The sequence below is a fragment of the Petaurus breviceps genome, unplaced genomic scaffold (genome assembly GCF_028583685.1).
Source record: "Petaurus breviceps papuanus isolate PSGF00001 unplaced genomic scaffold, PetGlider_PUasm1.0 229, whole genome shotgun sequence".
Lineage (NCBI taxonomy): Eukaryota > Metazoa > Chordata > Mammalia > Diprotodontia > Petauridae > Petaurus > Petaurus breviceps.
This window is the reverse complement of record NW_027185903.1, coordinates 20,815,164-20,837,395: the sequence shown is the minus strand read 5'-3', so window position 1 is coordinate 20,837,395 and position 22,232 is coordinate 20,815,164. Positions and strand designations below refer to the sequence as shown.

At 36.8% G+C, this 22,232-nt stretch overlaps 1 protein-coding gene and 1 long non-coding RNA gene across 13 annotated transcripts in view; one reads left to right on the top strand and one right to left on the bottom strand.

Annotated features, from left to right (window-relative positions):
- The window catches only part of PDE4D (phosphodiesterase 4D), a 1,918,796-nt gene that overhangs the window by 1,631,111 nt on the left and 265,453 nt on the right, over positions 1–22,232 (top strand). For all 12 annotated transcript variants that reach the window (XM_069096357.1, XM_069096351.1, XM_069096355.1 and 9 more), the window contains one exon: positions 18,886–19,077. In XM_069096357.1, the coding sequence (XP_068952458.1) occupies positions 18,886–19,077 (192 nt within the window). The remainder of the gene's footprint in view (positions 1–18,885; positions 19,078–22,232) is intronic.
- LOC138167459 (uncharacterized) lies at positions 1,186–9,854 on the bottom strand. Its single transcript, XR_011169889.1, has 3 exons — positions 6,885–9,854; positions 5,742–5,844; positions 1,186–1,448 (listed from the first exon to the last, which is right to left on the bottom strand). It is a non-coding gene; the product is annotated as an uncharacterized lncRNA (long non-coding RNA).

The window sequence follows — 22,232 nt, the reverse complement described above, 5'->3', positions numbered from 1 at the left end:
GGGCTCTGTTCTTACCTCTTTCCCTGGTTCCCCACAAAGAAGGGGAAAGGGCTGATTCTGCAATGAAAACTCCCTATTATAGGCCTAGCCAAAGAAGTGGTTCCACCCCACACAGCCTGAGCCAACCAAGCTATCCATAATGCCTAGGAGATATTCTCGGTTGCCTTAGCAAAGTTGTCAGTTGGCATACCCCATACGCAGCATGAGGAGATCCATTCAAAGTCCTAAAGAAGGGCTCACCTGCTGTCAGAGTGATCAGGGAACCTGCTGTCCTCCCATCAGCCCCCTACAGTTGGACTTTTAGTAGTGAAACATATGGTATGTGGAAGTGATTTCCCATAATCCTCACTGGCCACAATAGGTGGTGGTAAGGACCTTGTGGTGATAAGGGTCAAGGCACACTCCTTCCAGGCAGTATAAACCTCAGGACCCATAGTGGAAGTGTTTTTGTTATTTTGAAATGCCATAATCTGTGATAGTATCAGTTTGAAGGTCAAAGCCATCTATGAATCATGTGAGGAATTTGAGTGGGAATACAGACTTTGTATTATAATACAGTATACAATTAAGCTGCCCTTAAGCCAGGGCAATTTCCTAGCACCAGGATACTTTTGGGGGTTCTTTTATTACTAAAACAACAGTAACCACACTGCTAAATGAATGATAAATGACCTGGTTTTCTTTTAGCTGCACGCACTCATACCCACAACCTACATTGATTCCTAGGACCATTCCAATGCCATTATGACTAGAGATCCCCACCTATGCATTTTTATGTTTTCTTTCAATGTGCAGATTCACACATGCTCCCCAGAAACTCCCCTTATAGTGTTATGATCTAGGATTTGTTTTATAACCACCCTTTGGAATCTTCATTGACCTAATAAATTAGGAATAATATGACCTCTCATGTTTCTCAAAATTGCTTTTTTTTTTTTTTAATGGAAAGCTTACTGCGTCAGGCCTGGAGTCAGGAAGACTCATCTTTATGAGTTCAAATCCAGCCTCAGACACTAGCTGTGTAACCCTGGGCAAGTCACTTAAACCTGCTAGCCTCAATTTCCTCATCTATAAAATGAGCTGAAGAAGGAAATGGCAAATCACTTTAGTATCTTTGCCAAGGGAACACCAAAAAGAGTCATGAAAAGTTGGGCACGACTGAAAATGACTAAAAAATTTAACCAATACTGTGTAAAAGTGTATGGAGGCAAAAAAGGACAAGATTAGATGAGTAAAGGATGACAATTTCCATGCAATGGGAGCATACAAAGCACAGAACTAACATAATGATGGGTAAGATAGCTGGGTCCAGTTAGAACATTCAGATATTAAAGCTGAACTTCCCATCCTTCCTCTGGAATGCCACGTGTTCTATCAGACATAGCCAATGTGTTGGTTAGTTTGGATGAGCTGATCCTTTATTTCTTTGTTAAAAGTCATGGTTACCTCTGTAGGGGAGGAAGAAAAATATGTGTAAATAAATGTGATTTAAAAATAAAAGGCAGAGCAGCTATGAGGCATAGCAGTGGATAAGGTACCAGTCCTAGAGTCAAAAGGACCTGAGTTCAAATCTAGCTTTACATGCTGATCCAAGTATTTAATCTTTTGTTTAGATGGTTATTCTAAAGCTAGCCAAAACTGGATTCCTTTGTAATTAAAATGACAAGTCATCAAAGTTTAATGCATCATTGAGTAATAGATGCAGTGTGTGGGAATGCCAGATGGGAAAGACATCATCTGCTGCTCTAAAATATTATTTTTTTAGGAGTGGTGCGTTGTCCGAGTGGCAGGGTGAGGTGGGGTTAGTGGGAATGGTGGCATACACATTATTCAGAACTCATAATTATATTGCAAGTTTAAAGGGCAGCTCTGTCCAGAGAAGCCAAAGGAAATATAAGCACAGATGTGGCCTAGAAAGATTTTTTTTCTTTCTCTTGTGCAGTTTATACTCTTGTGATGAGGGATACTATAGGAAAGAAGTAGATGAGTTAAAAGAATGAAACTCTACATAACTAAAGATATAAGTTGTGGAGAGTGACTAAAAAAATACAATTGGAAGTTTATAGAAATGTAGAAAATGGAAAAATCCCTAATTATTTGATTTTGGTGGGTTTAAAAAAAGCCAAAACAGCTAAATCCTAAATGTGAATGTTCATCTGGTTTTTTTAGATTATTTAATTTTAACACAAGATATCAACATTTAATTTAATTAACATAACCACTTTGTTTTTTATTTATTTATTTTTGGACTGGGACAATGGGCGTATTTAAAAATAATTATTAATGACTATTATTAATTTGATATAAGTAGTGTGATGGCTGAAATTATTTTTGCAGGAAAACAACCTCCCAAATTCCATAACTGTAATTCAGGGTGGTATTTATGTATATGGCAGCAACATATATTTTACTTAGAAGCAGAACATCTGAGGTTTCTGGCATGATCTATGTAGTTGGATAAAGAAATCTTTCCTGGTTTGAAGACATTGTCATCACAGATAGCTTTGTTTATAGTATACTTAGAGCTCTAAGTACCATTTTGGACTCCTCATTCAAAAAATATAAGTCATTTTTTATACTCCACCCCAGAATTTTAGCAGTTTGTTAGAGGAATATGAATATTACTGTGTATCTTTATTACATTTTTTCAAATAAATCTTTTTACGCCATAGTTGTTTCTTTGTGTTTTATATCCCACACCAAATAAAGAACCATAAGAATCTGCTTCATTTACTTCGGCATATATTTATTAAACATTTTCTATGGGCAAAGCACTGAACTAGTCTCTAGCGATAAAAAAAAAAAAGTAAATAAAAATAGAACAATCCCTGACCTCAGAAGGATTCTTCTGGGGACGAGAAATACAACACTTATACAATTGAGTATATACCGTGTACTTTTCAGGGGGAAGAGGGCTTATAATTGGAGGAATGAAGAAAAGTTTTATAGAAGAGAAAATGTCTGAGATATGCTTCTAAGGAAATTAGAGATGGAATATCATTTATGGTCAACAGCAGGTTTGACTACAATAGAAAATTTGTAAAGAAGGTAATAGGAAATCAGATTGGAAAGAAAAATGGGAGCCAAATGGTAGAAAGCTTTAAATGCCAGGTTAAAGAATTTGTATTTTATTTTAGAGGTCATAGGGAGTCATTGAAAAACTCAATTTTGCGGGAGGGTTAGGGATAAGAGTGATATGGTCAGATCAGTGTTTTAGGACGATTGATTTGCCAGCTATGTGGAAGATGGATTGGAGAGGGAAAAAACCAGTCAGGGAAACTAAATAGGAAACTATTATAATCATCCACACAAATGATGAAAGGGATCTCAACCAGCATAGAGGAAGAGTACTAATATGAGAAATATTTTGGCGGTACGATTAGCAACTGATTAGAAATAGTGGTTGATAGAGATGGAAAAGACATGATGGCTCCAAAATTATTGACCTGATTACTAGAAGGATGCTGTTGCCATCAACAAGAGTGGGGAAGTTTGTAGGAAGGATGAGGTTGAAAGAAAACATAATAGGTTATGTATTGGATATGTTGAGTTTGAGGTGCCTGAGGGATGTCTGGGAGAAATGTACAGCAGGTGGATGGTATTATAAGAAGAGAAGTCAGAGAAGATAATTGGGCAGTAGATTTGGCAGTTTAGAAATGTTCATTGAACCCAGAGTAGCCAATAATATCCCTAAAGAGGGGTGCTGTGGAGAGATAGAAAAGATCTAAGCAAAACCAGTGGACCCAGTCAGTGATGGTGATTTTTGCTGTATGCAAAATTAAGCATCTATAATTCCCTGTGTGCCCTCAGAGGAAGAAAGAAGTATTATTGGTCATTATATTTCATCAGAATTTAGCTGCCTTCTTATGTCATATCCATTTGAATTATTGAAGTCATATATATTGTTTTGGTTCTACTTTCTTTTCTCTACATCACATTACTAGTATACTTCCATATTTCCTCTATTTGTCATTTCTTACAGGTTAATAACATCCCCTTCTCTATAGTCTTTAATAATTTGACATATTTTCTAATTAATGGACACAAACTTTGTTTTCAGGTACTTTCCTACTACAAAAAGTGCTGCTATAAATATGTTTATGTATATGAGTACTTTCTGTTGTTGATCTTCTTGGATTATATGCCTAGCACTGGCATCACTGGGTCAATGTATATAAATAATTTAGTGTCTTTCCTCATATAATTCCCTGAAGTTGTACAGAATGGTTGAAGCACTGCACAGCTCCACCAAAATTGTATTTTATGCCTATCTTCTTGCTTCCTCTAAAGTACTATTTCCATTTTCCATAATTTTGGCCAAGTTGCTTCAATTCTCTTGAAAAATATCCATTTCTTTGACATCTTACATCCTGAAAAACAGCTCTTTGTTTTATGTATCTTTGTGAGATCCCTACATATCTTAGATGTGTAGTTTGGCTTTCATGTAGAGTTGTTTTCCCATTTGATAACTTTGCTGTTGCTGCTGCTGCTTCGAGTTACATTGATTTTGTATATGTAAAAAACTCTTAAATTTGATATAATTTCCTATGATTCTCAATGGTCCTTTATCACATTCCAGATCTGTAACTGGGACCATTTCAGATATAAGAGTATGTAATCTATTCTTTAAAATTGTCAATGGATAACATTCTTTAGACCATCCCAAGATCTCAAAACATTCCAAGGAAAATATATCAGTATATATACTCTTTGTTAGAAATCACTGGAGAGAATTATGCTGTGATTAATGAAATAGCTCCTGTTTTGGTTGTCATTGTTCAGTTGTTTCAGTCGTATCTGACTATTTGTGACCTCATTTGGGGTTTACTTGGCAAAGATACCAGAGTGGTTTACCACTTTCTTCTCCAACTCATTTTACAGATGAGGAAACTGAGGCAAAGAGGGTGAAGTGACTTGCCAAGGGTCACACAGTTAATAAGTGCCTGAGGTCATATTTAAATTCCAGTCTTCCTGACCCTAAGCCTTTCGCTCTATCCATTGCATCACCTAGCTGCCCCTGTTTTGGACTCATCATTAAATCAGAACCAGAATTAGAATTACCTTTTTAAGTAATTAGGACATAGACACAGTAGGTGCATAGAAATGCTTGTTGAACTGAATATGATAAATAAATACATTATCTTGGGTGTCATTTGCTATTTTCTGAGAACCTTTAAATAAGTACTTTTTACCTTGGTGCTTTTGGAAAGAGGACATGAGTATCATAAACAGGAATATATGACATTGTAACATTCATATTATGCCTCTAATGATCAGTTTTCTCATCTATAATCTGCAAATGGAAGCAATTGTATTACCTGTCCCAAAGGGTAGATGAGAAAAGGGCATGGTAAATATACAACATAAATGTGAAATTTTAATTTTAGGAAGGTCTTTCTTGCATTAAGATAAATTCTTTGGTAGATTTCTGATTGTATTTGCTTAGAGTTAATGCAAATAACCAGGACTTAACAGAGAGGAAATATTCAGAATAATTAAGTCCAAAAAGGAGCTACTTGGATATTTATTTGGAGGGGGTAAGAGTCTGGACCAGTGATTTTATTCATGAAGGAATCAGAAAACTTTATTATTGTAGACTGGCATTTGTTCTACCTCTTGTGGGTATTAAAGGTCACAAAATCATAAATTAAGAGCTGATAGGGACCTCAGAAACTATCTAATCCAACCCCCTCATTTTAGAGAATCAGAAGAGGTAAACCGAGGCCCAAAGACCAACTTACCCATGGTGATATGTATAATAAGTGTCAGAGGTAGGTCTTGAACCCAGGTCTTTGACTTGAGAGCTGGAACTTTTTCAGTTACTCCATGTTATTCTCTGAAACACTAAGATGCAAAGCAAATTTTCCAATGTGAGTCAGAAGTTAGACTCCAATCCAGGTCTTTCAGACTTCAAGGGAAGTTCTCTATCTACTAGGTCACATTGCTTCTCAGCTCGATTTTACTGGTGAAAATAGTCTTATGACCTGAATCAAAAGTTCTTAATCTTTTTTTGTACCATGAAATCCCTTTAACAGACTTATGAAGCATATGAACCTCTTCTCAGAGTAATGTTTTTAATCACATAAAATAAAATATGTAAGATTACAAAGGAATTGAACTATATATATTGAACTATGGTTATATTGATTGAACTATAGTTATCAAAATATTTCTTTTCTCTTTAAAGTTCCCAGACCCCAGTTTAAGAACCCATGATAATCAAATATTGAACCATAATCTTTCTCTGCCTTACTTCATAGGGGAGGTACCTTATTAAATGCTACAATATTTTATCTTCTTCCTTCCCCCAATACATGGAAGAACCCTATCATTTGGATATCTCTTCAATAATAAGAATTTTTTTTAATTTAAGAAATAGTAATCATTCCCTCTGCTTCTGCCTCCTTTACTTCCACCCCTACCCCCAAGTCTAGCTACAGCCCTTGAATATGGGAATTCACTGTTTTGCCACATTTTCACTTTTTCTCTTTCACATTCATTTTTTTGTTATTCTTTCATTTTTATAAGTGCATGCCTGGGGCAGACAGAAGTTAAGAGCCCATGGTCACAGAGCTTGTAAGTGTCAGAAGCTAAATTTGAGCTCCTCAGCCTGACTTCCTGATTCCAGATACAGCACTCTAGCCACTCATCTACCTAGATGCCTTTTCTTCAATAATAAAGAAAACTTTAATTAAAAAAAAAATAACAGTCCCCCTCTTCCTCCCTCCCATATCCTCTGCCCCAATCTAACTCCAGGCTTCAAGTAGGGGAATTCATAGTTTTGCCCAAGATTTTACTTTTTCCCTTTTATAATGGAATGTGCATGTCCAAGGAATTGGCCATCCACCAGCTGCTTTTATTCTTACTAATTAAGCAAAGCCTACCTCACTCCCCACTGCTCCTTGCAAAACAGTGCTCCGAGAAAGTGCCAGCCAGGCTATGCAACTTAGCTCCCATTTTTCTTTTGCCTCTTTATTTATTACACTGGTGACCTGGTAGTGTACAAGTTGTAACCTAATGTCGTAACAAGTATGTTTCCAAAGGTCACCTGATATTTTTACTCATAAAGAAGTTTACACCCTTCACCTTGGTGCCAACTTTAACAGTGTTGTTGTTTATAAAAGCCATCTGTGAAAACACAGGGTGAAATGTCCCTGTTCTTAGATGCCTGTTCTGCGTGCAAATTACGGCATTAGGGCAGCCTACCATGCATAGTGTCACTTAACTGCGTAATCCCCTTAAGCAGCTAAAGATCATCTGGTCTCCAGAGTGACCTATTTAGATTAGTAAGACACTTTTAGTTGTTAGGCAGGATAAACATCTATCTGCATAGCTAACTCCTAAAAAGCTGCTAATGAAAGATTGACTTCTACTATCACAATATAGTCATTCAATTATGAGATTTAGTCAAGAACTGAAATGGTAGGAATTCTCTAGAACAGCTGTTTGACCCTGCTGAGAAATCTAAAATGGGAAAATTTCATTAGGCTTTCCTATAAACAGGTTGTGGTCTTAGAATGAGTAAGACATTTAATATAGTGTAGAGAATGACAATGGTAACCTGTGGCCCAGCATTCCAAACTACGTGCTGAGAAGAACAGAATTCAATCTTGACCTTTTGTGGGGCTCATTGTTTCCCCACCCAGAGTTTCCTAGGAGAACCTCAGAATAGATTCATAAATATGGCCAAAATACGGGCAAAAGAGCCCTCAGTTACAGTGAGAACACCCAAGGTAACACATCAGTGCATATCTGATAAAAGGCAAACTTTTTTTCACACCACAGAAAATGCAAAGTCACTAAAAGGATTCAGAATAACCTATAAACAATCAATGTAATTCATTTCCCACTTTCTGATGAATCCTATTTTACACTTTGGAGGGACCTATTCAGATCTTAAATCTTTTAACTCTATACTAAGGGAATAAACGGGGGTTGAGAAGCAAAGTCCTATATTCCTGTAAGTTATACTTTGTACCTCAAGGCCTTATGCAAGTGTCCCACCTTATTTTGTTGTTGTTGAATCATTTCAGTCCTTAACAACTCTTCATGACCCCATTTGGGGTTTTCTTGGCAAAGATACTAGAGTACTTCCTCATTTCCTTCTCTAGCTCCTTTTTTAAAGATTAGGAAATTGATGTAAACAGGGTTAAGTGACTTGCCCACATTCACAGGGCTAGTAATTGTAGCAGCTGAATTTGAACTCAGGTCTTCCTTATTCCAGGCCCACTGTTCTATCCACTGTGCAGCCTTATAGTGTTATCCTACGTGGACCCCTCTTTGGAAGAAAAATGAACACTGAGACAAATCCTTTCCATTTGCATTTGCACCATTTCACTAGCTCTTGGTAGTAGTTAAAAACAAGTGTTTAAATCTCTTCTCTTTAGCAGACTATGGCTAAGTTCTCTTGCTTTTACTCCTTTGCATGAAGATTCTTCCATGTCTTAGAATCAAACCACTTATTCATGGCTATCAAGTCAAATCAACAAACATTCATTAAGCACCTACTGTATGCTTGGTACTGTGCTAGGCTCTGCGAATATAAACCCAAGACAAGTAGGCACTTAGTAAGGGACTATCTGGCCATCCTTGATATGCCAAATCATCAGGTTTAGTATCAGGATACTAAGAAAACAAAAGCAAAAACAAACAAAACAAAAATAAGTAGCAAATGTGATCGCTGAACCACTTTCACTAATCTTTGAAAGGTTACAAAGAACGAGAGGTACCATAGCATTCACATAGGGTTTAAGTCCAGATTGAAAAAAAAAAAGGAAGAAATTGAAATCTGCATGTCATGGGTTAGGGAGATTGATTTCAACATTTTGTAGGATGTTATATATTATTAAATGAATGGTTAGTGAACAGCTAAAAAAGGAAATATTGATCACAGACACATCATGACTTCAAGAATAAAACTCATCAAACTAATTTCATTTCTTGACAAATTTCCTAGAATAGTAGATAAGAAAAAAGCAACATAATTTAGCCAGATTTTAGAAAAGTAGATGGGCTAATTGATAGTGCACAATTTGTACCTGGCTGAATAACCAGTCTTAAGTAGTAGTTATCACTATTCTTTTTTAGTGGTTACTTAGCAACTTGGAGAGAAATCTCTAATGAAATAACCCAAGACTTTCTTCTTATATGTTGTCTAATAATTTTGTGCACAACCTGTATAAAGGCCTACCTGGCAGGTTTGTCAAATTGCTTATGACATTCAGCAGTGAGAGATATCTACCACACTGGATAATAGAGTCACAATTTCGGTGGATTAAAAATAGGTTGATTCGTGGACCAAACTAGATAAGGGAGAATCAGAAACAATGAGCTCAACAACCTAGTATTCAGTAAACTGGAAAACATAAATTAGTCATGAAAAGACTCCCTATCTAAAACTGGGAAAGCAGTCTGGCAAAAATTTGGCTTAGACGGTACCTTGTACCATATTCTACAATCTATTCTAAATGGATGAGACCTTAATATATAAGGTCATACTATAAAAATTTAGGAGATAAGCAGATCATTTACCTCTCACAGCTAGATATAGGAGATAAATTCTTTTCTTTTTCTCAACTACATGTTTTTACATTTTTAACATTTAACATTCTTCTTTTTAAATTTTGAGTTCCCAATTATTTTCCTCCCTCCTTTCCCTACCCAGCACCTTGAGAAGGTAAATAATTTGATATAAATTATACTCAGGAAGTCATGCAAAACACAGACAAAAAAAGAAAAATAATTTTTTTTTAAGTGTGCTTTAATCTGCATTCAGACTCCATTAGTTGTTTTTTTTTTTTCCTTCTGGAGGTAGATAGCACTTTTTTTATCATTAGTCCTCCAGAACTGTTTTGGATCATTGTATTACTGTGAATAGCTAAGTCATTCATAGCTGATCATCATACAATATTGCTATTACTGTATTTACTTTTCTCCTAGTTCTGCTCATTTTACTTTGCATCAGTTCATATAAGTCTTCCCGGATTTCCCACAACTTGTTCAACCATTCCTCAATTTATGGGCATCCCCTTGATTTCCAATTCTTTGCAACCACAAAAAGAGCTGCTATAAATATTTTTGTACATATAGGTCCTTTTCTTTTTCTTTGATCTCTTTGGGATACAGACCTAGTAGTAGTAGTATTATGTCAAAGGATATAAACAGTTTTAAAGCCCTTTGGGCATAGTTCCAAATTGTTCTCCAGAATGATTGGACTAGTTCACAACTTTACCAACTTACTTGAGGGTCCCAGTTTTTTTTACAACCCCTCTAATATTTATCATTTTCCATTGCCGTCATATTAGATAATCTGATAGTTGTGTGAGATGTTATCTCAGAGTTGTTTTAATTTGGATTTCTCTGATTAATTGTGATTTTAGGAAATAAACTTTTAACCAAATAAGGGACAGATACAATTATAGAAGATAAAACAAACAACTGATTTAATGAAACTGAAAAGCTTTTGCCCAGACAATGCTCTCCTATCAGCACCTAGTCTATCATGGTCATCTGTTCTTTACTGACTTTATCCAGTTTATCTCCTCAGGATGATTTGTGAGAGATTGTTTTTCATGCTTTTTTAGAAAACAATTTATTCCTCAAAATGACTTTTTTTTTTACTTTTTGGAAGGGGAAGGTAGGTCATTTGGGGTTAAGTGACTTGCCCAAGGTCACACAGCTAGTTTTTTTTTGTGTTAAGTGTCTGAGGCTGGATTTGAACTCAGGTCCTCCTGACTCCGGGGCTGGTGTTCTATTCATTGTGCCATCTAGCCACCCTGCAAATGACTTTTTAATAGACTTTTCAATTATTTCTAAAGTGACTTCTATCTAGTGGACAAAATGTATACATCTGTAGAGATAAGTTCAAAAACATCAAAGGAGCCTCCACCTCCAACTTTCCTCAGTATAATAGATAACATGCTTAAGCAGATGTAATTTCTTTTTTTTTTTATTCAATCAGAAAACATTTATTATTATTTTTTAAAGTTTGGGGTTCTAAATTTTCTCCCTTTCTCCTTTTCCTCCCTCCTCCCTGAGGTGGTAAGCAATCTGATACATATGCAATCATGTAAAACATTTCAATATTAGTCATTTTGAACAAAAAGATGGAATGAAGGAAAGAGAGAGAGAAGAAAGGAAGAAAAAAAGGAAAGAAGGAAGGAAAGAAAGAGAGAGAGAGAGAGAATGAATACTTCAGTCTGTATTCAGACAACATCTTTTCTTTCTCTGGAGGTGGATAGTATTTTTCATCATGAGTTCTATGGGAATTTTTTCGAATCATTACGTTTCTGAGAATAGCCAAGTCATTCAAATTATTGATTGTGCAATATTGCTGTTATTGTATGTAATGTTCTTTTGGCTCTGCTCACTTCACTATGCATCAGTTCATGTAAGTCTTTCTAGGTTTTTCTGAAATCATCCTCCTTGTCATTTCTTAAATAATATATTTATATATTATTTATATAATATATATTATATATAATATACTTATATATTATTTATATAATATATATTATATATAATATACTTATATATTATTTATGTAATATATATATAAATAACAATAATATACTATTAACTATCATATACCACAGCTTGTTCAGTCATTCCCCAAAGCAAGTGTAACTTCTAATAACTAATGGTGTTAAACGTTTTAAAAATATTTTCACAAATAATGTGTGCTATAAGTGGATATTTTTTGTACAGATCTATAATAGCTTCTAGTATAAAAAATCCTTTCACCAATGAGAATCTGTGCAACAATTTTCTTTTCTTTTTTTTTTTTTTTGAGATTTGCTTGGTGACACTAAGAAGTTAAGTGACTTGCCCAGGGTTGCAGAACCTTTATGTGAATAAGAAAAATGCCAGCAGTGGGGTGGCTAGGTGGTGCAGTGAATAGAGTACCGGCCCTAGAGTCAGGAGGACCTGAGTTCAAATCCGGCCTCAGACACTTAACACAAAAACTAGCCATGTGACCCTGGGCAAGTCACTTAACCCCAATTGCCCTCCAAAAAAAAAAAAGAAAAGAAAAATGCCAACTTTAGATGGGCTTTCTATTCACTATGCACTGCTTCCTCATTTAAAGAAATAAAAAGTTTAAATACCTTTAAAACACAGTGAATATATATTTCTCCAAGATGGTATGGTTAGTGGATAGAGGCAGATAGAGTTAGATTTTGAATCAGGAAGAGTTTTATTCAGATCCATTCTCTGACACAAGTTTTATGACCCTGGGCAAGTCACTTACCTCTCTAAGCCTCATTCAACAACTTGTGACTTGTCTCCTAAACCACAGAGGGATGTTCTATATTGGGATAGTCTGAAATTGAGAGGAAACCACAAAGTGAGTGAAAGAATGAGACTAATTGCTATGGCCAGCTTTCTTCATCTTTGACTAGTTGTGGAATCTGGTTACAACTTGTAGAAAATGTTTAATATATCTGGCAATTATAATGAACCCCAACTAGTTTTGGAATCTTGACTTAGAGTGAGGTACCAGCTATGCCACTTGTTACCTGAATGACCTTGAGCAAAATCCCTTAAACTCCCTGAGACTCAGTTTCTTCATTTATAAAATGAAAGGTTGGACTTGAATGATCTTAAAGGCCACTTTCAACCATAACAAGTTTATGATATATAAGGGAATAATGGCAACCATCAGGAAATATAATTTATTATTGCCAGAAATCCTGTATGTACTACAACTCTCCTTAGATTTTCTCTATCCATTTTATGGGGATTATTAAATTAAATAATTTGAAATTGCCATGTCATTGTAAATTAATAAGATTTCAAATTTCCAGTCCATTGTGTTATTCTGTGAGATGTGTGGAAGTAGCCTATTGTAGCAGCAAACACCCCAGCGTTCCCAGGATGGGCTGCCAACACAGGCTCTTGGATCTGCTTTGATAAAGGAAAGCAACTCAAAATGGGTTAACAAGCTTACTTTAATCAGTCAAATATATATCATTTACCTAGTTCAGGGGAAAAAGATCAGCACCCCGAACTTCGGAGTATACAGACAGAATTATCAAGATGGAGAAACAGACAGGTTTCCAAACTGTCCAACCATTACATCCATACCAAATCAACATCTGGGTTTTTCAAAGCCGTGGGCTCTCAACAATGGCTTCCCAGAGTTTCATCTGATCAAATCACAGAACACTTATCAAAGTGAGCCCCAAAACAAAGCTACACATCAGGGCTTATATAGCCTTCTCCTGGCTCAGAGAATGTAACAACCTTATTGACTCACTGGCCAATCAAGAAGTATCTACTGAAAAACAAGCCTCCCACCCCAGGCTCCAGGTGCACTTTAGCCTAGGGGCAGGGAAGATCTTAAAAATTTGCATTCCCATTATACCTATATAGTTAGATGGTGAAGTAAAATGATATAGCATATAAAATTGGGGTTAGGATCCAGAAGTCACAAATTCTAACTCTCAGTCTGCTTTTTATTGACTTTGTGAACTTGGTTACATTGATCATAGTTACTGAGCTTAATAAATGCTTCTTAATTTGATTGACCAACAGGCTCTTTGATTATTATAATCCCTAGATTATTTTCTAAAGCTAAAACCACAGCTTTGAATCACTTGGATTAAGGTTTATATAACACAATAATTTAACATATTTAATGGGCCTTCTCCCCAGTATGAATTCTTTAACTTTTAATAAGACATGAGTTGCTAGTGAGCTTTCCCATATTTATTATACTGATTAATTTTTCTCTCCATTATTGAGAATTAACATAAAAATGAATAGAATACAATACAGAAATCAAAAAAGCACTATTATCCTTTTTTTCATTTTTCAAATGCTTTATTAACTTTTAATTTACATCATTTCCTCCAGATTTTGAGTTAAAATATTCTCCCCGCTTTTTCCCCTACCCACTGCCCCAAAACAGCAGTTCCACATGATATCCTTTCCTCCAATCTGCTCTCTCCCATATCTTCTCCCATACCCCCTTCGACTTTTCCAGTAGGGCATGGTGGATCTCTATGCCCCCGTGCCTGTATATCTTATTTCCCAATTACATGTAAAATAGTATTAATAATAGTATATGTGTATATTTTTTTCTTTAAACATTTGATTTTTAAACTTTGAATTCCAGATTCATTCCCTTCCTCCCTTGTCACCCACCCTTACTGGGAAGATAAGCAGTTCAGTATAGGTTGTACATGTGTAGCTAATGCAAAACATTAACATAGTAGATATATTGTAAAAGACTGACTATATTTCCCTCCCTCCTATCCCACCTCCCACTTGTTCTATTCTCTACTTTGATCCCATCCCTTTTCAAAAATGGGTGCTTCCAACTTCCCTCCCCCCCAGACTGCCCTCCTTTCCATCATCCCCCCTCTCATGCTCTTTCTCCCTACTCTTCTGTAGGGTGAGATACCCTATTTAGTGTGTATTTCATTTCCTCCCCCAGTCAAATTCAATGAGATTAAGGTTGACCCATTTCCTTTTGCCTTCCTATTCTTCTGCTCCATTGTAACAATTATCACTAGCCTCTTCTGTATGAGATAGTTTACCCCATTCTGTCTCTCCCCATCTCCTCTCATTATATTCCTCTCTCACCTCTTAATTTCACCTTTTAAGTATCATCCCTTCCTAGCAAATTTGTCCTGTTCCCTCTATGTATACCTATAAACATATATACACACATTCACATATACGCCCATATATCCTCCTATAAAGACATATATATGTATATATTTATATTTTCTTCAACTATTTTCATACAGAGAAAAGTTCCATCAGTTACAATTATCATTTTTCCATGTAGGAATGTTAATAGCTCAACTCTGATAAATTCCTTATGATTTCTTTTCCTGTTTGCCTTCTCATGCTTCTCTTGCTTCTTTTATCTGAATGTTAAATTTTCTATTCAACTCTGGTTTTTTCCTCATGAATGCTTGAAAGTCCTCTGTTCCACTGAATCACCATATTTTCCCCCTGAAACATGATACTCAGTTTTGCTGGGTAGGTGATTCTTGGTTTTAATCCCAGTTCCTTTGCCCTCCAGAATATCATATTCTAAGCCCTTCGATCCTTCAGTGTAGAAACTGCCAGATCCTGAGTTATCCTGATTGTATTTCTACAATATTCAAATTATTTCTTCCTGGCTGCTTGTAATATTCTCTCCTTGATCTGGGAATTTCAGAACCTGGCTGTAATATTCCTAGGAGTTTTCTTTTTGGGATCTTTTCAGGAAGTGATCAGTGGATTCTTTCAACCTCTATTTTGCCCTCTGGTTCTAAAACATCAGGGCAGTTTTCCTTGAGAATTTCTTGGAGGATGATTTCTAGGTTCTTTCTTTGATCATGGCTTTCAGGTAGTCCAGTAATTTTTAAATGATCTCTCCTGGATCTATTTTCCAGGATAGTGGTTTTTCCCATGAGATATTTCACATTGCCTTCTATTCTTTCATTTGTTTGGATCTGTTTAACAACATCTTGATTTCTCATAAAGTCATTAGCTTCCATTTGCTCCAATCTAATTCTGAAGGAATGATTCTCCTCATTGAGCTTTTGAGATTCTTTTTCCATCTGGCAAATTCGGCTTTTTAAAGCATTCTTCTTCTCATTGCCTTTTTGAGCCTCTTTTGCCATTTCAGTGAGTCTATTTTTTAAGGTATTATTTTCCTCAGACAGGCTGTTGACTCTTATTTTGTAATTTTCTTGCATCGTTCTCATATCTCTTCCCAATTTTTCCTCCACTTCTCTTTTCTGCTTCTTAATGTCCTCTATGCCCTTTAACCAGCTCGTATTTTCCTTTGAAGCTTTTGGTGCAAGAGTTCTGACTTCACTGTCTTCCTCCTGTTCCATGCTTTGATCCTTTTTGTCCCCAAAATAGGAGTATAATGTTGGATTCTTCTGTTTGCTTTGCTTCCTTTGCCTGGTCATGTTGCCACTCAATTACTTGACTTTTGGGCTTTTTGCCACAGTAGGACTCTGCTACCAGACAGGGGAGCTTCGTACCAAATGCTGGGGTTTTCTTGGGTGCCCTCTCTGAAGCCTCCACATGCTCTGGCAAGCTGGTCATACACCCCAGGAACTCCACCCTAGACTGCAATCCAGATCCAAGCAGGTTAAAGGAAAAGTGATTACCCCTCGGACTGGTTGCTTGGTCCCCCTACACTCTGCAGGCCAGGAGCTGAAGCAGCCACATGGCAGCAGGTACACCGCAGCCCTCAGGGGCTTCTCATCCCGGGGACAAAAGCCTACACACTCCCAACTACTGGGTTCCAAAGTCCACACTGCACTGACCTCTCACTTTGTCCTTAGCATCTATGTGTTGATAATTCTTGACCACCACAGCTGCTGGTGGTCTGGAGTCCCTCCAGCTGGCGGCTGGTCAGGCCCGCCCTGGGGCTAAAACCTTCAGGATGTTCCTGCCGGCCTGCTGTGCTGTCCTCAGTGGGAGCTTAGCTTCTCTGTGTCATTTTGTGGGTTCTGTAGCTCCAAAGTTTGTTCACAGTCCCCTTTTACATGGATTGGAAGGGGTGAGAGCCAGAGCCTCAAGGAAGTCCTGTTTCTACTCCACCATCTTTACTCCACCCCCCTCCCCCTACCGCCCCCCCACTATTATCCTTATATTGCCCTTACAGTATGCTTGTATGGCCTGGGCAATTGAGGAATAGTATTCAGAGTCCTAGAGTCTCTTGGCTTTAGCACATTAGTACAATTAGTTTATCCTATTGGTTAATTGTCATCTTGGAAAACAGGAAAAGATTTCCCTAAAGGAGATTAAGTATAGCATGGGAGAGAGCAAAAGAAATCATGGCAACAGTAGTGTATAGGATATGTTGTTGTGACAGTTAAGTGAATGGGAAGTAGGACATCCCCCATTGAGGCTGGGGAACATGAGATCTCCAGTCTTGAAGCTTTTGGTAAGAACTCTGTCTTATTTCTCTTTCCTATCATCTACTCCTAGGACAAGGCATAGCAAGTACTTAAATGTTTATTCAGTTCAGTTTAATGGGGCTCTAAAATGAGACAAATCTACAAGAAAGCATAAGCTTGTTAATTTAGCTAAAATAGCCCCACCTTTGTACTTAAAAAGAAGTACAAGATGCAAGATACCTGAGATCATCATCCACCTTGCATTGTTTTTTCTGTGACTGATCAAGGTAGAGGGGAGGGGAAATAGCTTTTCATCTTTTACTAGCCGCTCTTGTCTCTTAGTCAACACTCTCCTTTGGGAATTATCTCTGGGGAAGTATCTGTCTTCCTGTTTTCCTTCATTGGCAGTGAATCTTTTCACTGTGAACTGAAGAAAACAAAGGATTATTATTTTTTTTATTATTTTAATGAGTGATGTGTTAAATATTTGGCCGAAAGTTTTAGTGCAGGGAGAATTGAGTAACTATTGAGAAAAATAAAGTTTGAGGGTTATTTCATCATTCATTCAAGTATTTATTAAGCATCTAAGGCTCCATCTGGGCCACCAGACAGAAATAACTGTCATTGGGAGCGTCCTTATCATTTTTCTTCCCTCCATCCTTCCCTGAGAATCCCTCAGCTACCCAGATATCATTGAAGCTGATCAGGTAGGAAAAGTTACAGTTTGGGGAGTATCTTTTCCCCTTGCTTTCCCTTTGCTCCTCCCCAGTAAACCCAAGGCTGGCCAAAAGAGCCACATTCCTAGTACTCAGATGAGGTGGCAGTCACCAACTAAGTTCAGGCTTGCTAGTGAGGCTGAGTACCGTGAGGCATTCTCATCTGCCTTGCTGCTGCATCCTACATACTCCAGGGCCTTCCCATTTGTCCTGCTGCTCTGTCTTTCATTCCCCTGGACCCTACCATCTACCCCAAGGCTGAACCCTCAGACTTTTCTGCCTTCCAACTGAATGCTTTTATATTTTTTCCCACCACTTGGAATGTGAGCATCTGAGCTCCTTGAGAGGAGTCTCATTTCCCTATTTCTATACCAAGTACTTGGCACAGCTCTTGGCATATAGTAAGAATTAATAAATGTTTTCCCATTCATTCAGCTAATTAGCACAAAATACTGCACTATGCCTTATTCTTCTCCCCCCCCCTCCCCACCCTGCCTTTCCCATTACTATAATTTTCTGAAAGTAGGTTAGCTATGTTTTGATTTTAGGTCAGTCTATTTGGGTGAGTTGGGAAAGACATTTTATGGGTATCAGAACTAAATAATGTAAACTCTTTGAGGACAGGATCAATGTCTTATAATTCCTTTGTATATTCTGTAGTATATAGAAGTATTCAACAAATATTTCTGATGAAATGAATTCAGTTGAAACTTTGATATTTTTCTTTTAAAAGAATAAAACACCAAGTGTGTCTTCTCTGTCTGCTAGGATTGTTAGGTAATAATATTCTTTGTACAGTGGTTCCTCTTTTCTTGAAGTTGCTAAAGATCTTTGCCAGTAGTATCAAAATCAAATGAAAATGGGGGCAAATAAACTCTTCAGAAGGATTTCTCCAGGCCATATATTGACTTAGAAAACCACATTTTAACATTATGCTCTATTGTATTTTTACTTTTTTGTTAAATATTTCCCAATTACATTTTAATCTGATTGTGGCCACTTTACAGTCCAGGCTGTGTATTTGACATCTTTGGGTCTGCATTATGCCTTGTGACTTGTGATTTTTAGGGGAAAGTAATTTTTCCAGAAGCTTAGGAGAACAAGAAGAAAAAAGTCAATAATGGTTTTTTTTCTTGAGTGTTACTGAAGTACAACACATTTTCAGTGTTGTCAAGACCCCTGTTATTGATTCTCTGAACACATAAATCAGCTGTAAGTTTTCCCATTGATGATTTTTGACGTGACTTCTTTTTGCTAGTAAGATTACTGTTTTCCAAATGCATGTAGCAATGTAAATATTTCTCCTTCTGTTCCAGTTTCGACGTGGACAATGGCACATCTTCGGGACGGAGTCCCTTGGATCCCATGACAAGCCCAGGATCAGGGCTAATTCTCCAGGCTAATTTTGTCCACAGCCAACGCCGGGAGTCCTTTCTGTATCGGTCAGACAGTGACTATGACCTCTCTCCAAAGTCCATGTCGAGGAATTCCTCCATTGCCAGTGATATGTAAGTACGGGGAGGGATCTTTTAGAGTAAATGACATGAGAACATTGTCAATGGTTAGAATGAAATTTTTGCCAAAACTGGGGACAAAATATCATATGATCAGTCTTTGCCATTTATACCCACTGAATACTTTCCTCAGGGGGAAAAATAAACAAGTACGTCAATGTGGGTAATTAATATCATCTTGTACTTGAGAACATTCTCAAGAGAATGAAAAATAACGAACTCTTTGGACTTGTATTGAGTATTTTTGTTTATGAATTGGCTGGGGCACCACATTGTCACACTGACAATTTTATCAGATAATATGCATTTTTCTCAAGAAAGATCACTAGCTGATAAAAGTTTTAAATGCAAACCTCTTTCTTTAAGAAAAATGCTTGTTTAGCTCCTTCTGTTTCTAGTTGTGTTGTTTTGTCATGTGGTCATTTTCTTTTATATTTTGAAAAGATGTAAACTTACTTATCACTTTGAATAGACAGTCTCTCTCACTGTAATTGCCTCTTTAGAGAGCAGCATCATTTGAAAAGCCCCAGTGCCATGTCCTATACAGCATTGCCTTCATTTGTCAGATCACTGAAAAGACTTGAGATAAGCATTCTTTACTGACTCTGTGGCCTAGGAGCTTGGTAAAACTGTTTTTTTTGAATGTATATTGAAATTCAGATGTGCTATGACATACAATCTGATAACTAAGGTTTGTAATGTTTTGGTTTTCCTGGGAAACTATTTTTTTTCTTATTCCTAATCATCTCAAGTTCAATTTCTAGAATCACTACTAGAGAAACCACAATTTAAAACCTAGTGATGCTCATTTCAATCCAACCAAGACAGATTAAGTACCACCTACATGTAATATATGAATTTATTTTTAGTTTGGTAACTATTTCTGACCTTTCAGCCCTCATCCCAATTCATATTTTTTATACTATGCATGCCTACTTCTTTCCAGCACCATTCCCCTTGCTTTCTATGGGAGAAAGTCTTCAGTAGAGGTCACCCAGGGACGTCTTCAGATTGAAAATCACTAATACATAAAATTGTATTTTAAAAATGATTATATCAAGTTACATCCCTGGAAGCCATATCCAAATAGTGTATGGATTTTTTAATATTAAGAAAACGGATAGAAATGGACTCATAATTTCATTGGTCTAGCCATATCCCAGGTGAGAAAATTCCCTCCACCAATGTGGGCTGACACCTACTTTGCAACTGTGAGTCTTAAAGAGCCCTAGAGCACTGAGAGGTTAAGTGACTTACCCTGGGTCACAAAGCCTGTGCATGTCCAAGGATGAATGTGATTTCAGGATCTAGGCTTCAAGACCATCTCTACAATGCAACAGTGCCTCTTTATTACCTTAAAATTAAATCCTATAAAATATGAAAGTCTGTTTGCTATCATGCCAAAATTCAGATGGAATTTAGTAACATCTCAGTAGAGTGCCATGGAATGGTTCAATGATGCTGACATATATATAACATCTAAATTAGGAACAAACCAGAATTAATGTTCAGATTCTTCCAGAGTATGCATGAGGTTATGAGCTTCCTGAAGTATCCAATACAGACTGACCATCCTAATCTACCGCACTGCAAAGACTGAGGAGTCTATACTTTGGTTCTTGTTGTTGTTCTGTGATTTTAGTCCTGTCTGACTCCTCATGACCTCATGTGGGGTTTTCTTGGTAGAGATACTGGAGTGGTTTGCCATTTCCTTCTCCAGCTCATTTGACAGATGAGGAAACCAAGAAAAAATTAAGTAACCTGGACAGGGTCACACAGCTAGTAAGTATCTGAGGTCATTCAGACCCTCAGGGAGATGATTCTTCCTGATTCCAGGCCCAGCACTCTATCCCTTGTGCCACCTAGCTGCCCCATCTCTGCTTACTCTTTTACAAATAGTCAGTAAGTATGAGTTGACCATGGATTTTGAATGGTACATTTCAGTTTTAAGTATTCACTCTGTTTTGTGCTGTGTGTCTTCATTTCTCTTCAGTTTTTCCTTTTTGTCATTTCCCAGTTGCTCTGCAACTTTTTTTTTTTCGGGTACACAGCAGAAGCTCAGGCACCATGGTAGTTTCAGGTTCAGGATTTCTTTTTCAAGACTGGTATCAAATGTGATTGCTGTGCCAGTGTCCTGTCCTTTTTACCACATTACCTAGCTGTTTTCCATCTTGAAGTCAGATCTGTTTATTACATTTAGTGTACCAGTGCAAAAACAAATTTTGAGTGTTTTTTATTTGAATAATTAAAGCACTTTACTAGGAGAGGAAAACAAATAATAATAATGATTGCTTACATCTATATAAAATTTTATGGTGTTCAAGGGCTTTCACATACAGAAATTAATTTTATCTTGGCAGGAGCACTGAGAGAGAGGCAGGGCAGAAATAATTGTCTTTATTTTACAGACACGGAAACTGAACTTTAGAAAAGTATTGTAACTGGTTCAGAGTTACATGAATTCTGGCTCCCGCTTTAATGTTCTGTCCACTGCCTTATGGAATGTTGTCAGGGATAGATTTGGAGGACGAATCATGGTACTGGGGACAGCAACAAATGTTCATAGCTGATATGAATGTCTGGTTGCCATATTTTTTTATCTGATTATCATCTCTTTGTCTCTATGTTTTTATATTTCATTTTATTCCATTTCTTCATGTTAGGCTCATCAGATCTGGCCTATATTTCATACAAGACAAAATGTTACATAGGAATGAATACATTAATAATGACAAAAAACCCCAACAACTTTCTTTAGTAGGAATTTGTCAGATCAGTAATAAGATGACAACAATAAAATAATGATAATGATAATTTCTGAAATGTACGTAATGCTTTTTGGTTTATAAAACACTTTCATGCAGTATCCATTGTATGTGCATGCACACATATATCTATATATATGTATATTTCCATCATTAGAATTTCTATAAAGATTTTCAACTTAATTCTGTTCAACAAATATTCATTGAATACCTACTATGTGCATGATGCTCACTATTTGAATACCACTACTGCTTTTGTTCACATGGACATGAATACACACACCTCCTATGAACATCTTTATGGTAACTGGGATGATTTACACTCTCCACCTTAATAGACGTCCTGCAGATGCTGAAAACAGTGTTTTGACAATGAGTGTATCT